The sequence below is a fragment of the Camelus bactrianus genome, chromosome 11 (genome assembly GCF_048773025.1).
Source record: "Camelus bactrianus isolate YW-2024 breed Bactrian camel chromosome 11, ASM4877302v1, whole genome shotgun sequence".
Classification (NCBI taxonomy): Eukaryota; Metazoa; Chordata; class Mammalia; order Artiodactyla; family Camelidae; genus Camelus; species Camelus bactrianus.
Window position 1 is genome coordinate 24,361,422 of NC_133549.1, and position 22,220 is coordinate 24,383,641.

Here is a 22,220-nt window from a genome sequence, read left to right on the forward strand (position 1 = left end):
ATCTGCATTGCAAGACCAGAAAAATAGAAACACAAAGCTAATGCCCATATGAATGGAAGGGAAATAGGTAGAAAACCAACCAGCCAGCCAGCCAAACCCTTCGCTAATTATTGGACTGATCATTCAGTTAATCTCTGCACTTCCTGGAACTGGAAGGGAGACAGGAATCACGTTGCACGATGAAATTCTCATTGCCCGAGAAGTGGTCTTTTCCTTAAGGAAGTTACTGTTTTTGTTTGAAGATCACTGAACATTTTAATGACTAATGCCTTGTCTTCAACAGCAACTTTGTAAGAGAGGCAGAATGCTACCATGTATCTGTTCTTTTTCATTTATTAATAATAAATAAGTATTTATTTAGAACCTATTATACACAGGAAAGGTCCTTGGCTCTGAGATAAACAAGACAGACAAAGTTCCTGCTCTCACAAAACTTAGATTCTGGGAAGTGGGAAGGGGAGGATACATGATGAGCAGGTGAACAAAAGAAAAATATAAAGACCATCGCAGATGGTGCAACCGCTACGGAGAGATAAACAGCAGGTTGATAAAAACCAAACATGACTGACAGGGAGCCTATTTTGGATTGAATATTCAGGGGAATCCTCTCTGAAGGGGCAACATTTTAGCTGACACCTGATGACAAGGAGTCAACTAAGAAAAAATCTGGGAGAATGACACTGCAGTTAGAAGGAGGATCCAGTACAAAGGTCCCAAGGTGGGAACCACCTTGTCAGTTGCAAAGGATGGAGAGAAAGGCAGTGGGGAGCTCGGTGCAAGCCGAGTGTTTCCTCGGTGATCAGAGGCGCAGATGAGGATTAGGTCACGTGGGGCTGCACAGGCCACAGGAGGGGTTTGGATGCTGTTCCAAACAGAGCAGCCTTTTCAGCGTTCTGAGTACAGGGGAGTGGTCTGACTTACAACTGACCAGCCTGTTCTAGTTTCTGTGACAAAAACAGATTATATGTGGATTGGAGGGGGAAAGACAAGAGACAGAGACTTGGAAGGCTGCTGCCATGATGAGGATGACAGACGACGGGGTCTGGATGACAGAGGACAGCAGAGCTGGGAGACGCTCATGGGTGTAGCATGTATTCCAGAAACAGAGCCAGAGAATGTTCTGATGGTGCTGGACGTGTGGAGTGAGGAAAAGGGAGGAACAGGGATGGCTCCAAAGACTTCTGATTTGAGAAACTCACTAAATGGGAAAAATATGTCCATTTTAAACGCTGGCTCTCCATCAAAGCCAAGCAAGGTATCACAATATCTAACAGATGGGCAGCTGCGCTCCTCGCCGACTTCTCGGCCTTGAGCAAGCTGGTTCTCTTCTCTATGCCTCGGTTTCATCATCGGTGTGGTGGGAATGACAACGGTACCTACTTCATAAGGCTGCTGTGGGAAGTAAATGTCATGCATGCAAAGTGCTCAGAATTAACTAATTCTTTAGAGCAGGGGTCAGGAAACTAAAGCCTGTGGTTGAAATCCAGCCTAGTGCTCGTTTCTGTAAAGGAGATTTTCTTGGAACACAGGCATGGCCGTCAGTTCACAAATTGTCTGTGATTGCCTTCATGCCACCGGAGCAGCGCTGAGCAGGTGCTGCAGCGGCCGTCTGCTCCACCGAGCCTGAAATCATATCTGGTCCTGCACAGAAAAGGTCTGCTGAGCCCTGGATCAGGGAATTAGGTAACTAATAGTTCTGCAGGTAAAGGTCTTTAAACAGTGCCTCAAACATCACTGACGCTCCATCAAAGTCACTCTTCTTAGTCTATGTACATCTCATTAAACCCCAACAAAGCACTGCCAAGTGCGTGTTTTTATCCCCTTTTTAAAAAGGAGAGTAACTTGCTTGCCCAAGGCCACACTAAATAAATGGCAGAGACGGAACTTAAACTCAGACCTTCTGCTGCCAAACCCATCATCTCTCCCTCCTCCCACAGCTCACCTGGGCTCATCTACATGCCTGTCTTTCACATGTTCCCACTGGGTTTACAAGTCTCAGGACTCACAGGTTTCTAGACACCAATAAACTGATGATTCATGTACAAAATATGTAATATGTTCTCCCCTCCAAATGTGGCTCTGCATTTCCGACCAAAAAACAAAACAAAACTTTTAGTTTTTAAACAAAAGGAAAATATGCGTCAAGTACTGCCAATTCAACATGAAAATACTCCCTACCTGGTGGCAGCAGCAGTGACTCCGCAGCATCCTGTGCAGAGGGAAGGGCTGAGACTTCAGCACCTGTGAGGATGTAAAGTATTCGTTCTGAGCCCACATAGCGGGAAGGAATGTATGCTGAACTGTTGCATAAGCTAAACAAATAATTTACCAAGCTTTTCCCTTCACATGGCGATAGCAATAGTGCTTTTAATAGCAATTCCGCTGAAAAAAATGAAAATACCAATACTAGAGAATAATGTAAAACCCTCATGATTGAAATGAAAATAAACCCTTGTGGAGGGAAGAAAGTGGTCCAACAGCATCTGCAGCTTAAATCATCGTAATGGCTCAGGAATGTGGAAACGGCAAATAATGGTTAGTCAAAAAGCGGCAGTCCAATCCCTCCCACTACTTGTTCCTTTTTTTTTTCCCCTTTATGATCCACCTTTTACCCACCCAGGTAGCCCATAGAATGAAAAAGTTCAGGTTGGCAAAATAAAAGCATGAATGGACCCCACGTGAGCTTTAAATACTCAGTCTCTGTTAATGTGTGTGGAAAGAAAAGATCATTTTAGAAAAGGGTCCATCTAGAGATGTTTCAATTAAATATGAATTTTAGAAGGAAAAAATATGACTCCCCCCAGAGACGAAAGTGTTGACGCTCCCTGCCTTAGCTGAGATGACTTCAGTTGGCCAGCAAGCATGCGCTTGTGTCGTGGTGCAGTGTGTCTCATACCACGTTCCACCCACTTGTGGCTGGGCTGTTTCCACCCAGAGGACTGCAGTATCTCAGACAGGAGGCAGACACTCATCACACACACAAAACAGTAGAACCCAGTGGCTGTACAGAGAACAGCCTGCTTGTATGGAATTCTGAACCAACAACTCAACTAACAAAACAAGACAAAGGCAAATCAAAGGGAAAAAAAAGAGAAACAAAAAATAAATGATAACAAACCAAAACACACAGACAGACACACCCAACATCTGAGCTGTTTGAACTGACTTTAAAAACTTATTGTCATATGGATAGCCTTTCTGGCCGAATGCAATTTGAAGTTTTAGCAAATAACCAAGTTCACTGCTCTATTTCCACTAAATCATTTCCCAGTTGGCACACGCATTTATGCCTTTAGCATTGGTAGTGTGGTAAATATTAGTCACATGTTGGGCCGTGCTGGGTGGAAATTCATTTGTATGGCTAGACCAGTGGCCCTCAATCAGTGGCAATTTCCCCTACTCTCACCTTGGGGACATTTGACAGAGTCTGAAGACGTTCTTGGTTGTAATAGCTGGTGGGGGGTTGTCGTTCAGTGGGTAGAGGTCAAGGATACTGCCAAACAGCCTACAGTGTGCAGGACAGCCCCCATCACCTCTGTGATGTATTTTCAGTAGTGAAAGATACCAGTTCATTAAAGGTGACACATTTCTGGTTTAGTATAAATTGAAGATGTTTTCTAGATGTGCATGAGTGCTGGCAAGTTAAGTTTTGAAAATTGTTTAAATATGTACTATTAAGCCTACGTTTAAAAAAGTAAAGCTGGTAGATCGGGTCTTTGTCATTTGCTTAAAAAAAAAAAGAAAAGAAATGTAAATTAAATGTGTTTGGTGCATTCTTTTCTGAAAAAAAAATTATGCGGCCCTGACATCAGTAGCGCTGAGGCTGAGAAACCCTGCGCCAGAATGACCATGGTAATTATTAACTGGACTTGAGATTGGCAGTCCCTGACCTGGACTCACAGTCAACAGGACAAAACTCAGTGCTATTCCAATTTATAAACTCCTGGTTTCCTGACCTTCATTAAACTGCAAACTTCTACTGGAAAAACCTGATCTCTGATGCCCCACAGTGTTCCAAAGGTCGAACGCGCTCCGTGAGTGATTAATGTCACCGTTGACTGATGGGGTCTTTTCACCAGTCATTTTGAAGCCTAGTCCTTGCAATGGAAATGCCAATGTCTTCCACTACGTTTGTCTGTATAAAATCCATTTCAACATCTTGTCGCTAGAAAATTCCTGTGCTCAAGTTGAAGCTCTCAAATTACAAATGCTTTTTCACTTTTGGTTCATACAAGTGGTCAGAGATGGTGAGATGTGCATCCCAGGAGGGAGAGGTGACCGTTACCTGAGCAGACGACGCTGGCGTCTTCTCCAGGACCGCAGTTGTGGAGGGACCAGTCGGCATGAGGACACTGGCCCAGAAAACTTTCTCTTCCCGTACAGTCTACCTCATCCAGCAGAAAATCACCTTCCCCGTCACCAAATCGGGCCTCCCCAGGGGCTGCGAGGGCACGCCCACAGTCCAGCTGCCGGCACACCACGTCGGCGTCATTCATGTCCCACAGGTCGTCACACACCCTGCCCCACCGGCCATGGTAGAAAACTTCCACACGTCCGGAACATCTGTCTGACCCGTTCACTAGTTGCAACTGTGGCCAGTCTTTCAAAAATACAAAAATAGGGTGTGTTAGGAGAAGGAATCTATTCTGCATCAACCCCTCTGTTTAGCCACTCAACAAGGGTTTACTGAACACATGCTGCGTCCCAGCAGAGAGCCCTGGGGTCCTGTGGTTCAGAGAACAAATCTGTCTCTTCTGCCATGGGGTTTAGAGTCTAGTTTGAGGAGACTGGAGGAGGCAGTCACATGATTCCAAAATTAAGTTTGAACTTACAATTCTGCAAAGTGCTAAGAAGCAAATGGGGAGATGCTCATAATGTTTTGAGAGCATAAGGGGCTGGGGGTTCCAGGATATCTTTTCTAAGAAGTGATGATGGTCCTGAGGCTTGGAGGAAGAGCAGGAAGGAGGTAAGCAGACAAAGAGGGATGGGGGAGAGGTAGTGCCTTCCATGGCGCGTTGGGAAAAGGCAGAGATTTATGAACGAGGCGAAGGCATGGAAGTCTCCAGGTGACACTGTTCTGTTTGGTAGTATTTATAAAGCTGGAGTCCTACTCACCACTTAGAAGCACATGACCCACCAAACCACATCACATGAGGAGTTAGAAAACCCTGACTCACCACCAGGAAATGGTGTTAGGACCTCAGCGTCTAGGAGCAGAGAGAAAGAAATGAGAACGTGCCACTGCTGTGCAAAGTCGTCCACCCAAGTCTCCTACCGTGGAGTAGACACTGAGCTAAGGGCTGCCTCAGGGAATATATTAGGCAGGTTCTTTCTGATCGGTGGCAAGTGAGAGACTGATGGTCCATTGGGGCAGCTCAGAGTCACTCACACGTTGTTCTTTTAAACTGGATCACTTGTGAAAACATGCCTTCTGCCATGAACATGCCAGAAAGGCAAACGGTCAAGCGTTTACAGAAGTGTTTTCCTCTGTCACTCATAAAGGGACTGCTAAGGAAGAAAGCTGTTAACAGCTCAAGTTAACAAGAGAGAATGAGCTTCTCTTCGTTCATCTCTGAATGTGCTAAATGGCTATGGAGAGGTGCTCAGTGCCCCAGGGCCACACATCAGGTCACAGGCACTAGCGAGGTGTCTGAAGCTAGGATTTTCTTCGGTCTGGTTTTACTTCAATTACATCCTTGAATGATAATTTATTAAGTCATATTCATATTCTCACTTCACAATTTTCTAAAAAACATTCAGGCAATGAGAACAAAACAGTTTGGGGAGAAAATGTTCTGTCCATGCTTAAAGGCCAGGAAGCAACTGTTTTTTCCTTTCCTTTGCTGAGCCCTTTTGATTAAATTCACTATTTGTCTTCTTCCCCCGCCCCACCTCCTGCAACAGGTTATGTTGGCAAATATAATCAGAGGACTGGGGGCATCCGTGGGTGTTCCACTAAAGATATACTAAAGTGTGATTCTTACCAAAAGCTCCTGACATTTCATATTCATATTCTGTGAGAAAGAAAAGAAAGCTGAATGTAACTTGAGTCTATTAGAGATATTAAAAATTCTGGAATACCCTGAACTTGATGGAAGCGTCAGCAGTTGTCCCACTGCTAAGACCCCAGTGAAAAAGTTCAACCTGGAATTAGTCTTTTATATGATTAATCCAAAAAGGAATATGGGAAGGAAAGACCTTTTGACTATTTTCAATATTTCGGAAAATACAAACATCTTGATCCTAACCCCATACTCAGCAATAGCCTGGTACATTCAACAGGGGTTTTTTTTTTCTGTTTCTCAACCTGCAGTTGGGGTTGGAGACACCCAATCTCCAGGCTAAACAGATACATCTTCCTAAGGTATTTAAAACATTATTTTCACATTAAAATAAAGTGGTTTTATATTAACTTGGAAGTCAAACACCATGTGACTTTTTAAGACAAAAGGATTTCAAGGAGAAGGGTCTGTGCTTGGGGAAGGCAACCCTAGGCCGTGCTCCTGGGGGCACGTGTTTGAGAAACGTGGGAACTGGCTACCCTGCTAACATTGGTTCTCTCACTCATAGTCAGTCACTCATCTCCCCAGTTAACACACAGCAGCTTTCTCTCAACATCACTGGAGGAAGAGCACTTCAGGAAACAAAACAAGGGTGATGTGAGTTTCAATGATGCAGGAAGGTGGGTCTGGAGGCTCTGGTTTAAATAAATTAGGGCAGCTGCCTCTGGGGAGCGTGCCAGGCTTCCTTGGGGGCAAGTAGGTGAGAAGAATGAGGTCACCAGCAGAGCATCAAAGGCAACTCTGAACGTCTGTACATTCTGTTTAGGCTCAGGGCAGTTTTTTTTTTTCCTGAATGTAGGCATATTTGGTGGAGGGGCCTGAGCACCAGATGCAGAGTCCAGAGGCTTGAATATTTGCCATGTGACTTTGGTTGAGGCACTCGGCCCTGATTTAACCTTGTTGCCGAACCTCAGTTTCCTTATTTGTAAAACAGGGATCGTAACACAAACCGCCTGAGTTGTGTAAGGACAGAGTGGGCCAATGGATGGAAGGTGCCAGAAAACTGTGACGTGCCCCGTGACCTGACTGCACTCGCACTTCGAGGCAGCCTTTCAGGCAAAACCACTCAAGACATTCAATATACCTGGACTTGGAACACATGGAGTGCTAAGATTATAATAAAGATTCAGAAAGGCTGTCAAAATACCATATTTGAAAGAAGTTAGATTATTCCTCTCCCCAGAAAAATGACGGAGTAAACTTAGTCAACTTTAATCCGTACAGGAATTATTGGGAAAGTATCTGGACTGAGGCTGACACTTGAGGAAGGAGCTGTAGAAAACTTTGCCTTCATTAGTAAAGCAATTATTAATTATTAACCATCAATTAATTATAACTGAATAAGTCCCTATTAAAATGAACAAATTCAACCACACATGCCTAATTCTAAAGCAGGGTTTCTTTCTTTTTTTAAATTATTTTTTAAAAATGTGTTGCACGATTTTTATGTTTATTATCTATTTATTTATTTTTTGAGGGGGAGGTAATTAGGTTTACTTATTTACTTATTTATTTCTAGAGGAGGCACTGGGGATTGAACCCAGGACCTTATATAATGCTACACATGTGCTCTACCCTCCCCACTTAAAGCAGGGTTTCTTAACATCAGCACTACTGACACTTCAGGCTAGAAAATCCTCTGGGGTGGGGGCTGGTCCGCGCACTGTAGGGTATTCAGTAGCATCCCTAGCTTCCACCCGTAAGATGTCAGCAGCACCCCCTACTTGTGACAATCAAAAATATCTCCAGACATTGTCACATGTCCTGGGGGACAAAATCACCCCTGCTTGAGAACAACTGTTCAAAATTTATACCTGAAAAGTGCTTTAAAATGGGCTCTACTGATTGCTAACTGGACTAGTCTCAGCCCCTCCCTCTCCCCCAAAGTACTTGGCCCAAGGACACGCTGCCTAAGAGGCTAGCAGAGTCCTCTTCCCACTGGCCCAGGCTGCCTGGAGCACCCAGACGAGGCAAAGGTGACCTCTGCCCAGTCCTGCCTGTCCTGAGGACTCACAGGAAAGGATCTGGAAAGTGTCTGGCATGGTTCGACAGTAAGGTAGGTCCCAAGGGTCCAGGAGGTTGAGGGGCCAGTGCTGCCTTTACCCTGCAGGCTGGGGGTAGGCCTTGGGAATTGTGGTTTAATGGGCCAGAACTCTGCTCCACCCCCTTAACCTGCTCTCAAGACAGAGCCGCCTGCAGTGGGAAAGGTCCCAAAAGGGCAGGGTCTGGTGTCTGCCGTCACCAAGAGAGGTGAGTCTAGTGCTGAGTGACAGAGGCTGGCACATGGAAGAGTCTGAAGTCAATCCCACGGTTCAGAGACATGGTGTCCACTGCTGGGTTGCCAAGTCCTCTGCAGTAATATTTGCTGCATGAACGTGTGCTTGGCTCTTGGGCGCTTGGTGATGGCTCAGGTCTTGCTTCCTGGCACCAAAGATGTGGGGGGAGTGATCTGGGAGTGGGAGAGCAATCTCCCCCCAGTTCCACCAGAACCAAGGCTGTGGAGCAAGGGGACGGCTTCCTCTGGCTCCTGACTCGAGTTGGCCCTATCACCCAGTCAGTTTATCAGAGCCATGATGGCATGGTCTCCAGGAGGTAGATTTCCTCCAAAAGCAGAAATGTCAGGCGCAGCATCACTGGAGGAGGCCTGCTTCTCCGGCTATGGAAGGACAGGTCAGTAGATCAGAACTAACAGGTGCTTCTTACAGCAGTGCAGTGAGAGCAGGAGGACAGCCGTTGTTCTGGTTGGTATCACTTCTGCTGTGTTCGCTAAAAGCCAAATGATGTGCAAAAAGCCACATAAAGAGGGAGAGGGAGTGGGAATCAGAGAAACATCAATCAGGGAGGCCAGCTGCACTTGCAGTGCACAGGGCCCCTGGCTCAGAAGGGCCCTGCTCTTGCTTCAATGCTCTGCTGTCTTGAAATTCTTAATAATTTTTGAAAAAGAGACATTTTTATCTAGGACCTGGAGTTATGCAGCCAATACTGCAACTGGGCTGATTTTTTTTCACTTCAAACCTAAAATGTTCCCCTAGAATGATTACCTCTAGCTTCTCAAATACACACAAGAAGATTGGGGTTAAATTTAGGGTGCCCTGGTGTTTCAGGGAGAAACTGAGGAAACGACTGGGAAAAAATGAAAAATCAACTCCGAAAAGAGAAAAAATTTACCCGAGCAGATGACACCAGCATCTTCCTTGTGCCCACAGTTGTGGGCGAACCAGCCGGCGTGGGAGCACTGCGCCAGGAAGGCCTCAGTCCCCGAACACTGCACATCGTCCAGAAGAACGGGGCCGGAGCCCTGGCCGAAGTGCGCCTCTCCAGGGGCAGAGACGGCCGCCCCGCAGCCCAGCTGCCGGCACACCACCTGGGCTTCACGCTCGTCCCACAGGTCGTCGCACACCGTGCACCACACGCCTTCGAAATACACCTCGACGCGGCCCGAGCACCTTCCAAAACCTTCCACGAGCCGCACAGCAAGCCAGTCTTTGGGAGAAACGCAGCCCCCAGCCCCGACCAAAGCGCTGGTGAATGGAGTCAGCCTCTTCCTCACCACCATCACCACCAGAAAATAACCGCTGTTTATTAAGGGCCATCTGTGTCCCTGGCACTGGGCTAAGCTCTTTGCAACCGACATCTTTTTACGACTCACGCCTACCTCCCCGGGTATTACTGGCCCCATTGTGCCAGGGGGGAAACGGGTACGGATAATGTCAGCAGCTTCCCGGAGACCCCACAGGCAGGAGGGGCAGGCAGGGACCCCCAGCTCATTTCGGTTTCTCCTGCTTGGTCCTCGGGCAGGTCTGTGCAGGGCCCTCCCCGAAGGGTGGTGTCGTCCACCGGACCGGTTCCAGCCGGCCTCGTGGCGGGAAATCTGGCTTCGCTTTGTTCTTTTCAAAAGTACTTCCTGCTGGATCCGCCCACCTGCTCTGGCAAGAATATCTACATCCCAGAAGATGGAAACTCTCGGGGTCTGGGCTCCTTGGTATTTTAGCTTAAGACATATCTCCTGATTCCTGGAAACTTCGCACCGCGTCACTGTCAGCATTGAGCTGAGGGTATCGGAGAACGCACGCGCACAGCGGCGCATGCGCGCTCCCTTACTCTCCCCCCACCCCTCGCCCCGCACGCTCGCCTGCGTAAGAGTCCCAGAGGCTGCTGCGCTCTTCCATGAGCTGCCACGCGCGCTTCACCTCTCCGACGACTTTGCTTCGACCATCCATCTGGCTGGCTCCCCATCATTCCCAGGGACAGGTAGGGTGGAGCCTCAGAGCACCCAGCGAACTCTGAATTTGCTTCCCAGCTCGGCCACTCACCAGCTATGCTATTCGTATGGATCCCTAACCTTTCACTCTCCTCATCAGCAAAGTGGGGGCGGTGATAACAGTACCTGCCTCAAATACATATAAGGTGCCTGGCACAGTCGAACCCCGAGGAGCTCGCTGTTTTTATTATTTCCACTTTACCGACGAGTAGTTAGAGAGATGAGGAGACTAATACAAATTCCCACTGCTGGCTGCTGGGGATCCCCCAGGAGATTGGCTTCCTGTCTTCTCTGTGCCCCAGAGAAGTGCTTCTCAAAGTATGGCTCTCCCACAACCCCCCTCATTTGAATCTCTGGGGAGACGGATCCCTGGAGCGCACCCCTTGACTGGGAGTGGGGTGCAGTTTTGCACGTTCAGCAAGGCTTTTGGGGATGATTATCCTATACCCCAGCATTTAAGAGCATCTGAAATAGAGACACTTAAGCCAGTCTTTAATGTATAAGGGCCATGAAATTAGATAAAGATCCAAGGACATCCCTGTCTTGTTAAGCAGAAATAAAATTTGGTGCTTTATTTCCGGGGATGAGCAGCCTGCCCTGCTGGATGGGGACCATCCATTCCCAGGGGCTTTCCCACCTTCTCCAAATCCTCTGCCCTGCAGGTGCCACCCCTCACCTTACTTGAGGCCCTGGGCATCGTCTGGTGCCAACTCACCGTCTCTCTGCTCCACAGATGTGACTGGTCTGGGGCTTCTCTTAAGGAGTCTCTTCCACGGCCTTTCTTGGGGTCCTCTAACATTCCCCCTGGAGCAAACTGAGACACATGAGCCATGTTAGAACCTGGGTATTCAGAACACGGAGAGAGAAAATGACCTCCCAGCAGGGATCACAGCCTGGCATCAGACAGCAGCTTCCTGAACCCACTGACTCACAGGCCTAGCAAAGTGGGGCCTGGGAATCTGAATGTTTGACAATCCAAGAGATTCTGTTTTGTGGCCAACTTGGGAATCCATGGGTGGAATTACTTTTCCTTAAGTTCATGCCCTGGGGAGTAGCAGGTCTTATAACTATTCCTTTTAACCAGGTAAGTGTGTTTACCAGCTATTCCAACTTTTTGTCAACCAGTATATTTTATTACATGTCTTTAGCTGTCTGTAGTTAATCTTGAGGCATTTGCTTTCATTAAGCGACAGTTTATGTGTAAATTCAATCATGCTTTTTAGTTTTAATTTGATGTTTTCTAGTATCTCCTGAGTTTGTCTTTTTACAATTATTTCCCTTTTTTGTTCTCTGTTTTTCTATTTTCATTTTTAATATAGATTTTTCCATTGGGGGATTGTTTAATCAATATAAGTTAACCAATTTTACATGTTTGGATTTGTCTTTTAAAGGCAGCTTTGGTAAGGGGTGCTCAACATAAACACAGTAATCTTTTTTTCCTGGTTCTCAGCTCTTTCTGGTTAGGTATAGTGACTTTGGTCTAACCATTACTTTGACCAAATAGGTAAGAAATATCCTCCAAAGTGGCCCCTTTGACAGATTTTTGCATTATGAACCTATCTGCCTTTCAACTCCCAGCCATTTCTTTCAGCCACTGTGAAGTAACGTCATGTTCTGTAGACAGACCAGCCGTGGACACAGGCCGTGATGCTGTCGGGGGTCTGTAGATTCACAGTAGTTCGTTTAAACTGGACACATCTGTTGAGGAAGACCTATTATGCTTTGTCAGTGGATAAGGTCCTGGGGCCATACAGAGACCTACAGAGCCTGGTGCTATAGCTGGGAAAAAGTCTATATTCTCTGCACAAGTTGAGCACTAGACCAGACAGGATATAACCCAGTGACTAGATGTGTGGTCCGGGCTACAAGACCCAGGAGAGGTCTCCCTGTGGGGAGGAGAGACTTCTGGAAGTCAACTGAGTTGGTGCTGTTAATACAATAATTAATCCTTATTCAGCACCTACTATGTGCCCGTCATGAGTCTAAGCAATTACATGCCATATGGCCTTGAACAGACTTGAAAATAACTCTATTATTGTTTCCATTCCCATTTTACAGCTTAGGAAGTCAAGGCACGAGGAAGCCAAGTAACTTTCCCAGACCCCACAGCTAATAAGAGGCAATGCGGGGATTGGGGTTCCGGAATCTAGACACTCAGCCACTAAATTACCCAGCCTCTCACGCTTGCAGGTACTCCCTCTCCTTTTCCTTCACACTCCCACCTCCCACCTCCACATCAGGTCAGTTCCTCCACTCACCTTTTCCTTGGTAGGAATTTCCTTATGTCTATACAGAGCTTTCCCTTTCCAAAGCACTGTCTACGCCCATCATCTCATTATAGTATCAAAGAAGATCTCTGATATGTGCTGGTCAGGTGACCTGGATAGTCATTCAAAACAGCAGGATCTCTACTTCTTCCGCCCAACCCCACCCTAGCCATTTTGAATTAAGGTTTTAAAAATTACTTTATGAGTGAAATACTATAATTATTTATTTGTTTGTTTGTTTGGTGGAGGGAGGTAATTAGGTTTACTTACTTATTTATTCTTGGAGGAAGTACTGGGGATTGAACCCAGGACCTCATACATGCTAAGCATGTACTCTACTATTTGAGCTATAACCTCCCCACCATAATCATTTTTTAACCAGTTTCCCTACTTCAGTCTCTCCTCACTAGTCTGTGTCACCTGTCTACACATCTGAAAAAGCCACTTTAGTGTCATTCTCCCTGCCTACCCTGTATCGTCATCATCTACTGGATAAAAGCCAAAGTTCTTAGCCTGAATTTCAAAACCCTCCACAGTCAGATTCCCACCTTCCTTTCCAGCTCCTCTCCTTCTGGTATGTTGTTCTCCTGCCCTCAGAAAGAAGCTCATACTGCCCACCTCGATGACTCTTCTTGAGTTATCAACATTCCCTGGAATGTTTTAACCCCTTATAGCAACATGATATCCTAGCCGTCTAGGCAAGACCAATGTCAAATTGGAAACCCTTATAGAATGTTTCCTCACTCCCCCAGCTGGAAACCTAACCTCCCACAGTACTTACATTTAGTCCATTCAGGTTTAACAAACATCACTGAGCACCTGCTATGTGCCAGGCATGGGGATCCAGTGGCAAATGATAGTGTCTTAATAACTCATTGGCTTCCCACTGACTTGGGACTACCTGTGTTCATGTCTTGTCTCCTTCACCAGCTTGGAAGGTCCTGGATGGAAAGGACCATCCTCCCTTGGGACCTACTGGGTGCTCACTAAACGACTAGCAGATGAATGAATGGGCTGGGATACCAGGTGGGCCTTGGAAAATGGGTTGGCTAAATTTAGAGGAAGTGGATAACCGAGAATGAGCCATTTTTTAAATACAGGAATCAGCAGGGGAGCCATCTGAACTAGAATGGTGGCTCTGTGTTGGAGAAAGAGTGGGCACAAGGACAGATAAATAGGAGAGACTGATATTTTAGGGGGTTGAATGCTGGGAAGAGAAGTCTGAACTTTTTAAGTGGCAGTGGAGGTACCATTTTGGGTTCTCACTCAGAGAAGAGACATGACAACCCAGTGCAGGGGTGGCTAGAGGTGAGTGAGAGACAAGCGCAGGGAGGAAGCTGCAGTGCAGGTGACTCTAGTGAACCAGCCGGAAGACGTCGAGGGCTTGGCCTGTGATGGTAGTTCCAGGGATATAGAAAGAAGGAAGACAAAATGTAAGAAAGTGTTTCTCAAGGTCGGTCCCCCAATGGTCTTTATCAGAATTACCCAAGAAACTGCATAAAATATTGAATCCTTGGCCTCACCCTAGACCTACTGATCTGTAGGATTGTGGTCCATATTTATAACAAACTTCCCAGGTGATTATTATACACACACAAATCTGTGGCTTGATTACCCATGGAAGACAGGAAATGGAAGAGAATGAAAGTGGAGGTTGGCTGCAAGGTTCTGAGGCAATTATGCATCTGAGAGCAGGCAGCTAGCCCTCCAAGCCTGCGAGTCAGGTGCTCCTGACTCACTGGGGAACCTGAGACCTTAAGAGGTTAAGCGACTGTTGGGTCAACATAGCTCCTTACTAGTGGAGTCAGGTTCTAAATGTGACTTCCGTGGTCTCTCAGCCTGAAGGGGGAGCAGGGTTGATCTTTTATGGTTTTTTTTTTTTTTTTTTTTTTTTTTTTGTCTTTTCCCAGCTCTGATGATCCAGCCTGAACTAAATTTTATTTACATTTTAATTCCAGTCTTTCTTCTAAAGCCTGTGATACCAGGCTTGAGTATCCGTGGTTATCCAAACGTGTTTGTGAAATTGGAATCCACACCTAAGTTACACCAGAGGAAGGCATAAAATTGGTCTGTCATTAGGCAGAGTCACAAATCACTGTATATGTGAAGGAAAGACAGGCATGACTAGCAATTCAACTCTTAATGGATTTTGATATTTAATCAGGCTGAGAATCAAAACTTTCCGGATATCATTTGAGCAGAAATTGAATGAGGACTTACCCCCAGAGTAACAGCAGGTGAAAGTGTGGGTAAGAGGAAGCCTCGGGCCCTTTTTGGGAACTTTCCCCCAAGTGCAAATAGGCCCCACACTCACATGTGCGCAAATCACCTCCCATGAACAGGTGAGTAAATACTCGGGCAATTCAACAAATACAACACTGGCCCACGGACCTGCTCTTGGGTCGTCTCTAGTGAGGGGCTGTTTCCTTCCCAGCACGTCACTCGTTCCTCTCTTGCAACCCTGGCTTAAGTCCAGGGATGCTATTGAATCCAACAAACATTTACTGGGCACTTTCTGGTGCCAAACTGTGTAGGTGTAGGAGAAACAGGAGACCCAGAGGAGAAGGATTCCCACCACTGTTGGTCTCCTGCTGAGTCTTAAACGTAGATGAGACCCTGCAGGGCTAACAGGACGATAGTGTGGCTGCCAGAAGGTATCCCTTGTGCAGAAACCTCCAGGCGTGCTCAGGAAATCACTCAAAGGGAGGTGAGATCAGATGGCAGGTAGGAGGCTGGAGGCTACCCAGCACAGCAAGGCTAGAGAGGTCAGCAGGGCCAGACCACGAGGGGCCTTACACGTCACACACAGGGGTCTGGCTTCTCAGGGAACACAGGCAGTGATGCGGGGGTTAGGCTGCAGGTTAGAAGGGCAATGCTCATGGCAGCTTGGAGGAGGGACTGCGTGGAGTTGGGGCTGGAGACGGGGAGCCTGTCTCGAGGCTGTTGGGACTGCCTGGGCAGGATGTCTCAGGAAGGTGAAGAAGCCATGGGGGAGTAGAGCAGAGGGCGCGGAGCAGCGTGGGGGTTGGACTCTATACGGCAGTCATCGTGGAGCTATCAAGTGTGAAGGAGGCTACAAGGGAGTCAAGGGGACTTCTGTGCATGTCTCCCTGGAAGACGATCAGTCCCCGAGGGTGAGGCCCGGCTTCTCTGTCTTGGCCGCAAAACGCTAACACTTAGCATCAGGCTGCTGTGGAGTTGCCACCTTAGCTGTTAGCTGTGCACCTGCTTGGCTGATCCCCCCAAACCACATAGATATGCACCTTCGGATGACAAAATCCATTCCAAGCTTGCCCTTCCTCTGCAGTGATTTCGGATCCAAGCAAGCAATGGAGCAAGATATCATAGTGCAAATGACTCCCAGCCAAACACACGGGTGCTGTCCCTGATGCTAAGAGCTCTGAGCCACACTCACTGCAAATGGGGAACTCCAGCACCAAGGTCCCAGTGGTACCACCACCACAGGACTTCAGTTGTCACCTGATACAATTGGTGTGGCGAATGGCTGACCGACTGTGGAGTGGAGCGAGTCTCCAGGAGAGCGATGTTGGCAAACAAGGCAGTTTCAAAAAGTGGTTGTTCGTCCACATAAAATAGGCATCGTTTGCTCTTTGCCACACGTGGGCATCCCAGAGAGGGTGTTCCTGTGGGTGGGGAGGTGGGAGGCAGGGGAAGAGAACTTCCTCGTCCCTGACAGTATTTCATGCTGTGTTATTCAGGTCTGTTTCCCAAGGCTGTGAACCGGGTGGGTGGTCCACAGGATTGGAAATGGGAAGTGTGACAAGTGGAATATTGAGACAGAGTTAGAAAGGTTAAGTTGGAACAGGTCGTGAAGGGCTTTGAACGCCAGACCAAGGGTCTTAGACTTAACTTTAGAAGTTGGAAATTTTAAAGAAGGGCATGAGCTGATCAGGTTTTTGAAGAGAGGAGTCAGGAGGATAAAACTCAAGTTGACGTGTAGGATGGATTCAAGGATGGGAGAGACTCGGAGTGGGAGATTTCTTGAGAGTTAAGGGGAGAGAATGGCATCCTAAGCCAGGAGGAGATTAAGAAAGGGTGTGGAAGACATTTGGGAGGTGGCCATAACGGGACTGGTCAACTCACAAGGCAGAGGAAGGGTTTGTGAATGGGGAGATGTCACAGCACAGGATTCCGAGTCCACTGACAGAGCCAGAAGGGTAGGCGCCAGTGGTGCTGAGCTGAGGCGGGACTGACGGCAGTGCCTGCAGGCAGGGCAGAGTGTTGTCAAGGTGACAGGACTGGAAAGGCCATTTGGAAAGGTCAAACGAGATCGGAAACCATTGCTGAAGTCAGAGCGCAGATTAGTTCCCGGAGGGGAGGGTGCAGAGAGAAGGCTGAAGACTTCAGGGAGGTGATGGAGTGAAGCTGGCCAGCGAAGGCACAGCCAAGGAGCAAGACGAGGAGACACAGGAGGCCGCGTCACAGCGCTCAGGAGTGGGGAGGGTCTGGGCACAGTGACAGTGGTCAGTGTGGCCTGCTGTGAAGGGGCTGACCAGACCGAGGCTTCTGGATTGGCAGGGAAAGGCCAGGAGACATTCTGCTTCCAGAGAGCAGCCTCAGAAGGAGCAGGTGCTGGAGCCCGAGCTAGTGCGTCATTAGGAGGTGAGGAGTGAGAAGAGGGGGCCGCGACCAACGTGGCGACAGATGGCTGTGAGGAAAGGGAGTTTCTGGGAGTGGCGGGGGCAGGGGACTTAACCCAGCCCCTGTCCTTTGATGGGGACAATGGACGTTTTCTCACTCCTGAGTGAGGCGCAGTGCAACACGGTCGTGACACGTCCGGGCCTGAAGCCACTCTTCCTCCCAGGAGTTGCAGGAAGGCCCGGGTCTGGGAGGTGGTACCTTGTCCAGGGTGGGCAGCTGCTCTGAAGTGTTCTGGTCTGTTGGTTGGGGGGTTTTGGGGGGAGTATTTGTGAGATAAAGAGCCAGGGAGAGGGGCAGATTTAAGACTAGAACAAGGAGATAATGGATAGCCTAGTGAGAGAGCGGATGGCATTGGGGACAGGGGCCGAGGACAGACAGGGCTTCCTTTGGGCTGGGAACAAGGAGAGAAGGGTGATGGAGCAAGCTGGTATTGAGTGTGTGTGTGTGCGCGCGCGCGCGTGCACACGTCGGGGGAGCAAGCTGGTTTTGAGCATGTATGTGTGCGTGCACGTGTCAGCAGAGGAGAGGGTTGGCCCTCAGAGCTGTCACCCTGGAAAGCAGTGTAAGACAGTGTGATATCTGCTGAGAGTTTGACCGGGGGTGAATGAGAGAGCAGGGCTGCCGTGGCAGCTGTTGGATCTGATGCCACCATATCCAGTCCGACCATGGTGCCAGGAATGGAAGCCCAGGGTCTGAGAACAGCGAGGGCAGGCAGGGCTGAGCGCGCTGGCAGGGTCTGTGGGAGGGAGGGAAGAAGACGCGCTTGCGGTCAGAGTGTCAGGCCTGGCGGCAGAGCAGGTATGGCCCCGTGGCTGACGGGATTGTAACTTGATCACAGTGTGGTTTTCAGGGACTGTTATAACTGTTTAACTTGGATTGTGTTGATCATATAAATTTGACACCAGGAAACAATCACATTTTCAGAAAGAGCTCTTCTTTCTCTGGTGGTCAACAATCTGCCCCTTGTCCTCACATTTTCCGTGTGACTCATGCTAATGTCAACTGAGCTCCCGTGGTCTGCAAGTTCCCCCAAATCCCTTCCGGTATTGGGGCGTCCCGTGCTGAACCGCAGTTGTATTTCTGGGTGACTGTTCCCAGAAGGGCTCACGGGCCCTGTGGTCTGTGTGACTTGTGCAGTCAACACGAGGAGCCTGTTGAAGCCTGTAAGGCCGTGTCGTATCACGGATCCATGCACTCGCCTGCGGACTGGGGGGTGATGTGCACGTCCTGGGGGGAGGATGAGCGCAGACACAAGACTGGAGAAGGGGGCACAGATGAAGGAGGGCCAGGGAGTCCACAAGAAAGTGGCCCCGTGTAACTCACAGTTGGAATTCGTGTCTGTAAGATCCACTGAGCCTCTCAGACATCCTGAGATTGGAAGTAATGCTGGGGAAACAACCCTACACTCCTGTTGCCTTTATTTGGAGCAGATCTGGTAAGCGGACATCAGGAGAATTTACAGACGATTTGCAAGTATTCTGCTCATTGTTTGTTCATTATTTATTCAGATTATTTACAAAGTGTCCTCCATTGTGCCAGGAACTCTGCTAAGAAATGGGTCCCCAAGGGTAACAGTGAGTGCCCTGAGGGTGGCAAAGAGCACTAGTATTTGGTGCTAAGTTTTCAAATATCAAGGAAAGCAAGATAAGGCAGAGGAGGAGGAAAGACAATATTGTTGTAACTGGGTAATCAAAGTGCCCAGTTTAGTGTAATAAATGGCCCTCGTTTGGGCTGATTTTTCCACTGATAATTGTGTTTTCAGTGTTAAGAGAGGAGAGGGTGGGAGCAGAATTGAGGCTAATTTTGGCCCCAGGGATCCATTATCTACTGTTCTCAGTACATTATTAAGTAGTTCTCAGGGTGCAGTGTTAAGGGAATTACTGAATTTTATGGTGGTGGGTTTTGTTTTGTTTTGTTTTTCAGGTCCCAGAAACCATTGAACAGGCTTATCCCATTTGTTGGGAGTGGTCTCTCCACTTCTCCCTCCTCACAACTGTCCTAAATCCTTTGAGCACCTGATTCCAAACAGACTAGATCAGAGTCCAGTTCTGCTTCCCAAGAATTGCAGTGCACTTCAACTAAGACCCTGGGGGCAGAACTCATTGAGATTCATTCCAGATTGTTCCAGGGATCGCTTTCAGCCTTGCCTGTAACTCGGTTCCCAAAGCCCATACCTTGTTACTTTCAGCACTGTTGAATTCAGCATCATCTTCACCACAAATGGAGCAAATATGAATTTAAATTTTGCATTTTCTCAGAAGTTTCAGAAAGTGTTACGCTTCAGAAAGCCCCATTATTTCCCCACATACATTTGGTCTAGTTCATAAATCCCCGGAGCACCTACCAGCATAGTATGGATGCTGGAAGAAAAGAACCGTTTGCCCGCTATGCATGTTGAAAATACTAAATCTGTTACTTGAAACCTACCACGGAAATACTGAAAGGGGGAAATTCTTGGTTTCGTGGGGGAATGGAAACATCATGGTAAAATGTTATAATCTGAATCTGGTAGTTTATGTTTTCATCTCCCCTCAGTTTACAGTACACAGTTTAGAATATACAGCATCTATAATAAAAGTTAACATCGAGCGAGCAGTTTCTGTGCCAGAGGCACTCTTCCAAGTAATTTACAAACATTATTTCATTGAATTTCCTCCACAAGTACAGGGAATTATCCCCTCTTTTATGTGAGAAGGAGTAGCAGTGTGGAGAGATGAAAAAACTCGCCCAAGTTCAGATGACCAGGAAGTGCAGAGTTAGGGCTTGAATTATGCAGACATTTCTGGCGTTAAAGCCATATTCCCAAACTCATGCCTTGTCAGACATATAAAGGAGAAATAAGGCCCAGGATCCCAAAGGAGTCAAGAAATCACTTAAACCCTTATTAACACCCCAGTATGTTTTAATAAATGTTTGAGCAGCTGACATAAATGTATCTTTACAATTACTTGTGGATAAAAAAATTTGAGGATAAACTTTACAGTCAGACATTATTCTGTGGTTGATGAGTTGTTTTTCTTTATTATATGTGTTATACTATATATAATATACTATATATAATAAATATATTATATATAATAATTATATGCCAGCTATTTGTTGCTCAAGTGTATTTCCAAATTTTCATTTGTTAGTCTAAGTGGGAAAGCTAAGTAATAAAGTACTTTAATATTTTCCCCCAGAGCCATAAAATAACAATAAAAATAATTGAAATTATATAGATATTTTAAGTTACCTTAGTTCCAAATTAAATTAAAATTCCCTTAAGAGGACTAGATGTGGAGTACAGATTAGGACTAAGAATGTAAAATTGGTATAGAAGATACAGATTTTCAAATTAGAAGACCTCACGAGTCAAGTCCAGATAGTTTTATGTCAAGTCGAATATCCCAGGCTACGATATTATTTTACTGTTTTCAACTCCATTCAGCAAGAGTAAAGAAATCATGACAGTGATCCAATACCTCTAGTACTAACCATCAATATATAAGCCAGAGAACATTTTCATAACCCTTATTTAATCATCTTACAGACAAGTAAGATGATTAAATCCATTTTAATCCATTTTTTATCGATTTCTCTCCAGAATTTTAAAACTTCTTTATCCATTTCTCTCCAGAATTTTAAAAACAGAGACATGCTGTTAAAGAAAAAATATTGGCTAGTCCCTTGCCCACAGAAACTAAATCTTACAGAAAACATTTGATCCAGTTTCCTTTAATCAATCATGATTATGCATTCGATGACGATTGTAACGTCTCGACAGTGGTTGGATTGCATTAAACATGGTAAATGCTCTATTTAATGTCTGGATTTAATCCTAAACTTTCTGACAGTGTGCTGGTGAACTAGATACAAATAACCCTACTTTCCCTTTCAATCTTGGAATAAGGTAGGAACAAAGTGGCCTACGGCGTCAGCTGCGTTACCTGCTTCTTGTAGAAAAACAGCCTGGAAGAGCAGCAGCCAACGGAGGAGGGTTTGGCAGCCCATGATGGGGAGGCTTCCGGCTGCTGGGAAACGTGGAGTTTCAGCTTTATATGCTCTCCAGGCTCCCCGGGGTGCGGGTGGGGGCGGGCCAGTGCAATCTGATGCTCTTTTCGGGCTTGGGTTGGCAGACTTTTAGGGCACCTTGCTATGGCATTTTGTGTGTGTCTGCTATAGGCAAATGGTGAGTCTACTTATTGGAAGCATTTCAAGGAACCGTAGGAAGGTGAAATCAGAGCGAGGAAAAGACAAGTTGTGTGCGGACGCCTGGCTAGGCTGGTGGGACCCGCTAGTCCATTACCGGGAGGCAGAGGCCACCAGGAGCTCTAGATTTCACTGAAGGCATCGTTTCTTTGGCCAAGCGGCAGTTCCTAGCAGGAGCAGCTGCTGAAATCTATTCATCTTTCAATGCCCACATCTGCCTCTCCTCCTTTCTTGGAGTTTCCCCTTATTTCCCAACTGCATCCTCGAATTACCACAATGCCCACTTGGTATCTCCCTTACAACGCTCAGTACATTCTGCCTCAATTATACTTATCAGCGTTTTTCTCTTCTTCTCCCCATTAGCTTCTGAACTCTTGGAGGGAAGGACTTCTCTTTATATTATTTATAATCCTACTTATGCTGTTGCTTACTTGTAATTTGCTTTGCATGATGCCTTGTGCTGAAACACCTGTTAAACTTTGAAGTGCTCACTGATACCTGATGTTCTTCACATTATCGCTTCCTTAGTGGGCATTTCCTCTCTACTTAGATCATTGGCTTATGGTAGCAAATTATCCCATATTCTCAAAGAATTCTCTGTTCTGAGCCTTGGGATACAATGGTCTTCTGACAGAGAGCACATCTTCTGAAGCTTGTGTCTAACTCTGTGTCCCTGTGGATAGAATGGAACCGTAGAAGGGGCAGGAAGGTTTGGTAGACTCAGTGGGCCCTGGATTGTGAGAGGGAGGTGGAAAAAAGTGGGTTTTTTTTCCCAAC

At 46.8% G+C, this 22,220-nt stretch overlaps 1 protein-coding gene across 5 annotated transcripts in view; it reads right to left on the reverse strand.

Annotated features, from left to right (window-relative positions):
- The window catches only part of LOC105075941 (scavenger receptor cysteine-rich domain-containing protein DMBT1), a 76,037-nt gene extending 54,763 nt beyond the window's left edge, over positions 1-21,274 (reverse strand). For 4 of the 5 annotated variants that reach the window (XM_074373496.1, XM_074373497.1, XM_074373495.1 and 1 more), the window contains exons 1-6: positions 21,182-21,274; positions 11,039-11,137; positions 5,985-6,014; positions 5,178-5,207; positions 4,286-4,600; positions 2,179-2,241 (exon numbers count right to left, since the gene is read on the reverse strand). In XM_074373496.1, coding sequence (XP_074229597.1) covers positions 2,179-2,241; positions 4,286-4,600; positions 5,178-5,207; positions 5,985-6,014; positions 11,039-11,137; positions 21,182-21,245 — 601 coding nt within the window. In that variant the 5' untranslated portion in view covers positions 21,246-21,274. The remainder of the gene's footprint in view (positions 1-2,178; positions 2,242-4,285; positions 4,601-5,177; positions 5,208-5,984; positions 6,015-11,038; positions 11,138-21,181) is intronic. The other variant, XM_074373498.1, reaches the window with a different exon arrangement.
- Positions 21,275-22,220: the final 946 nt, after the last annotated feature.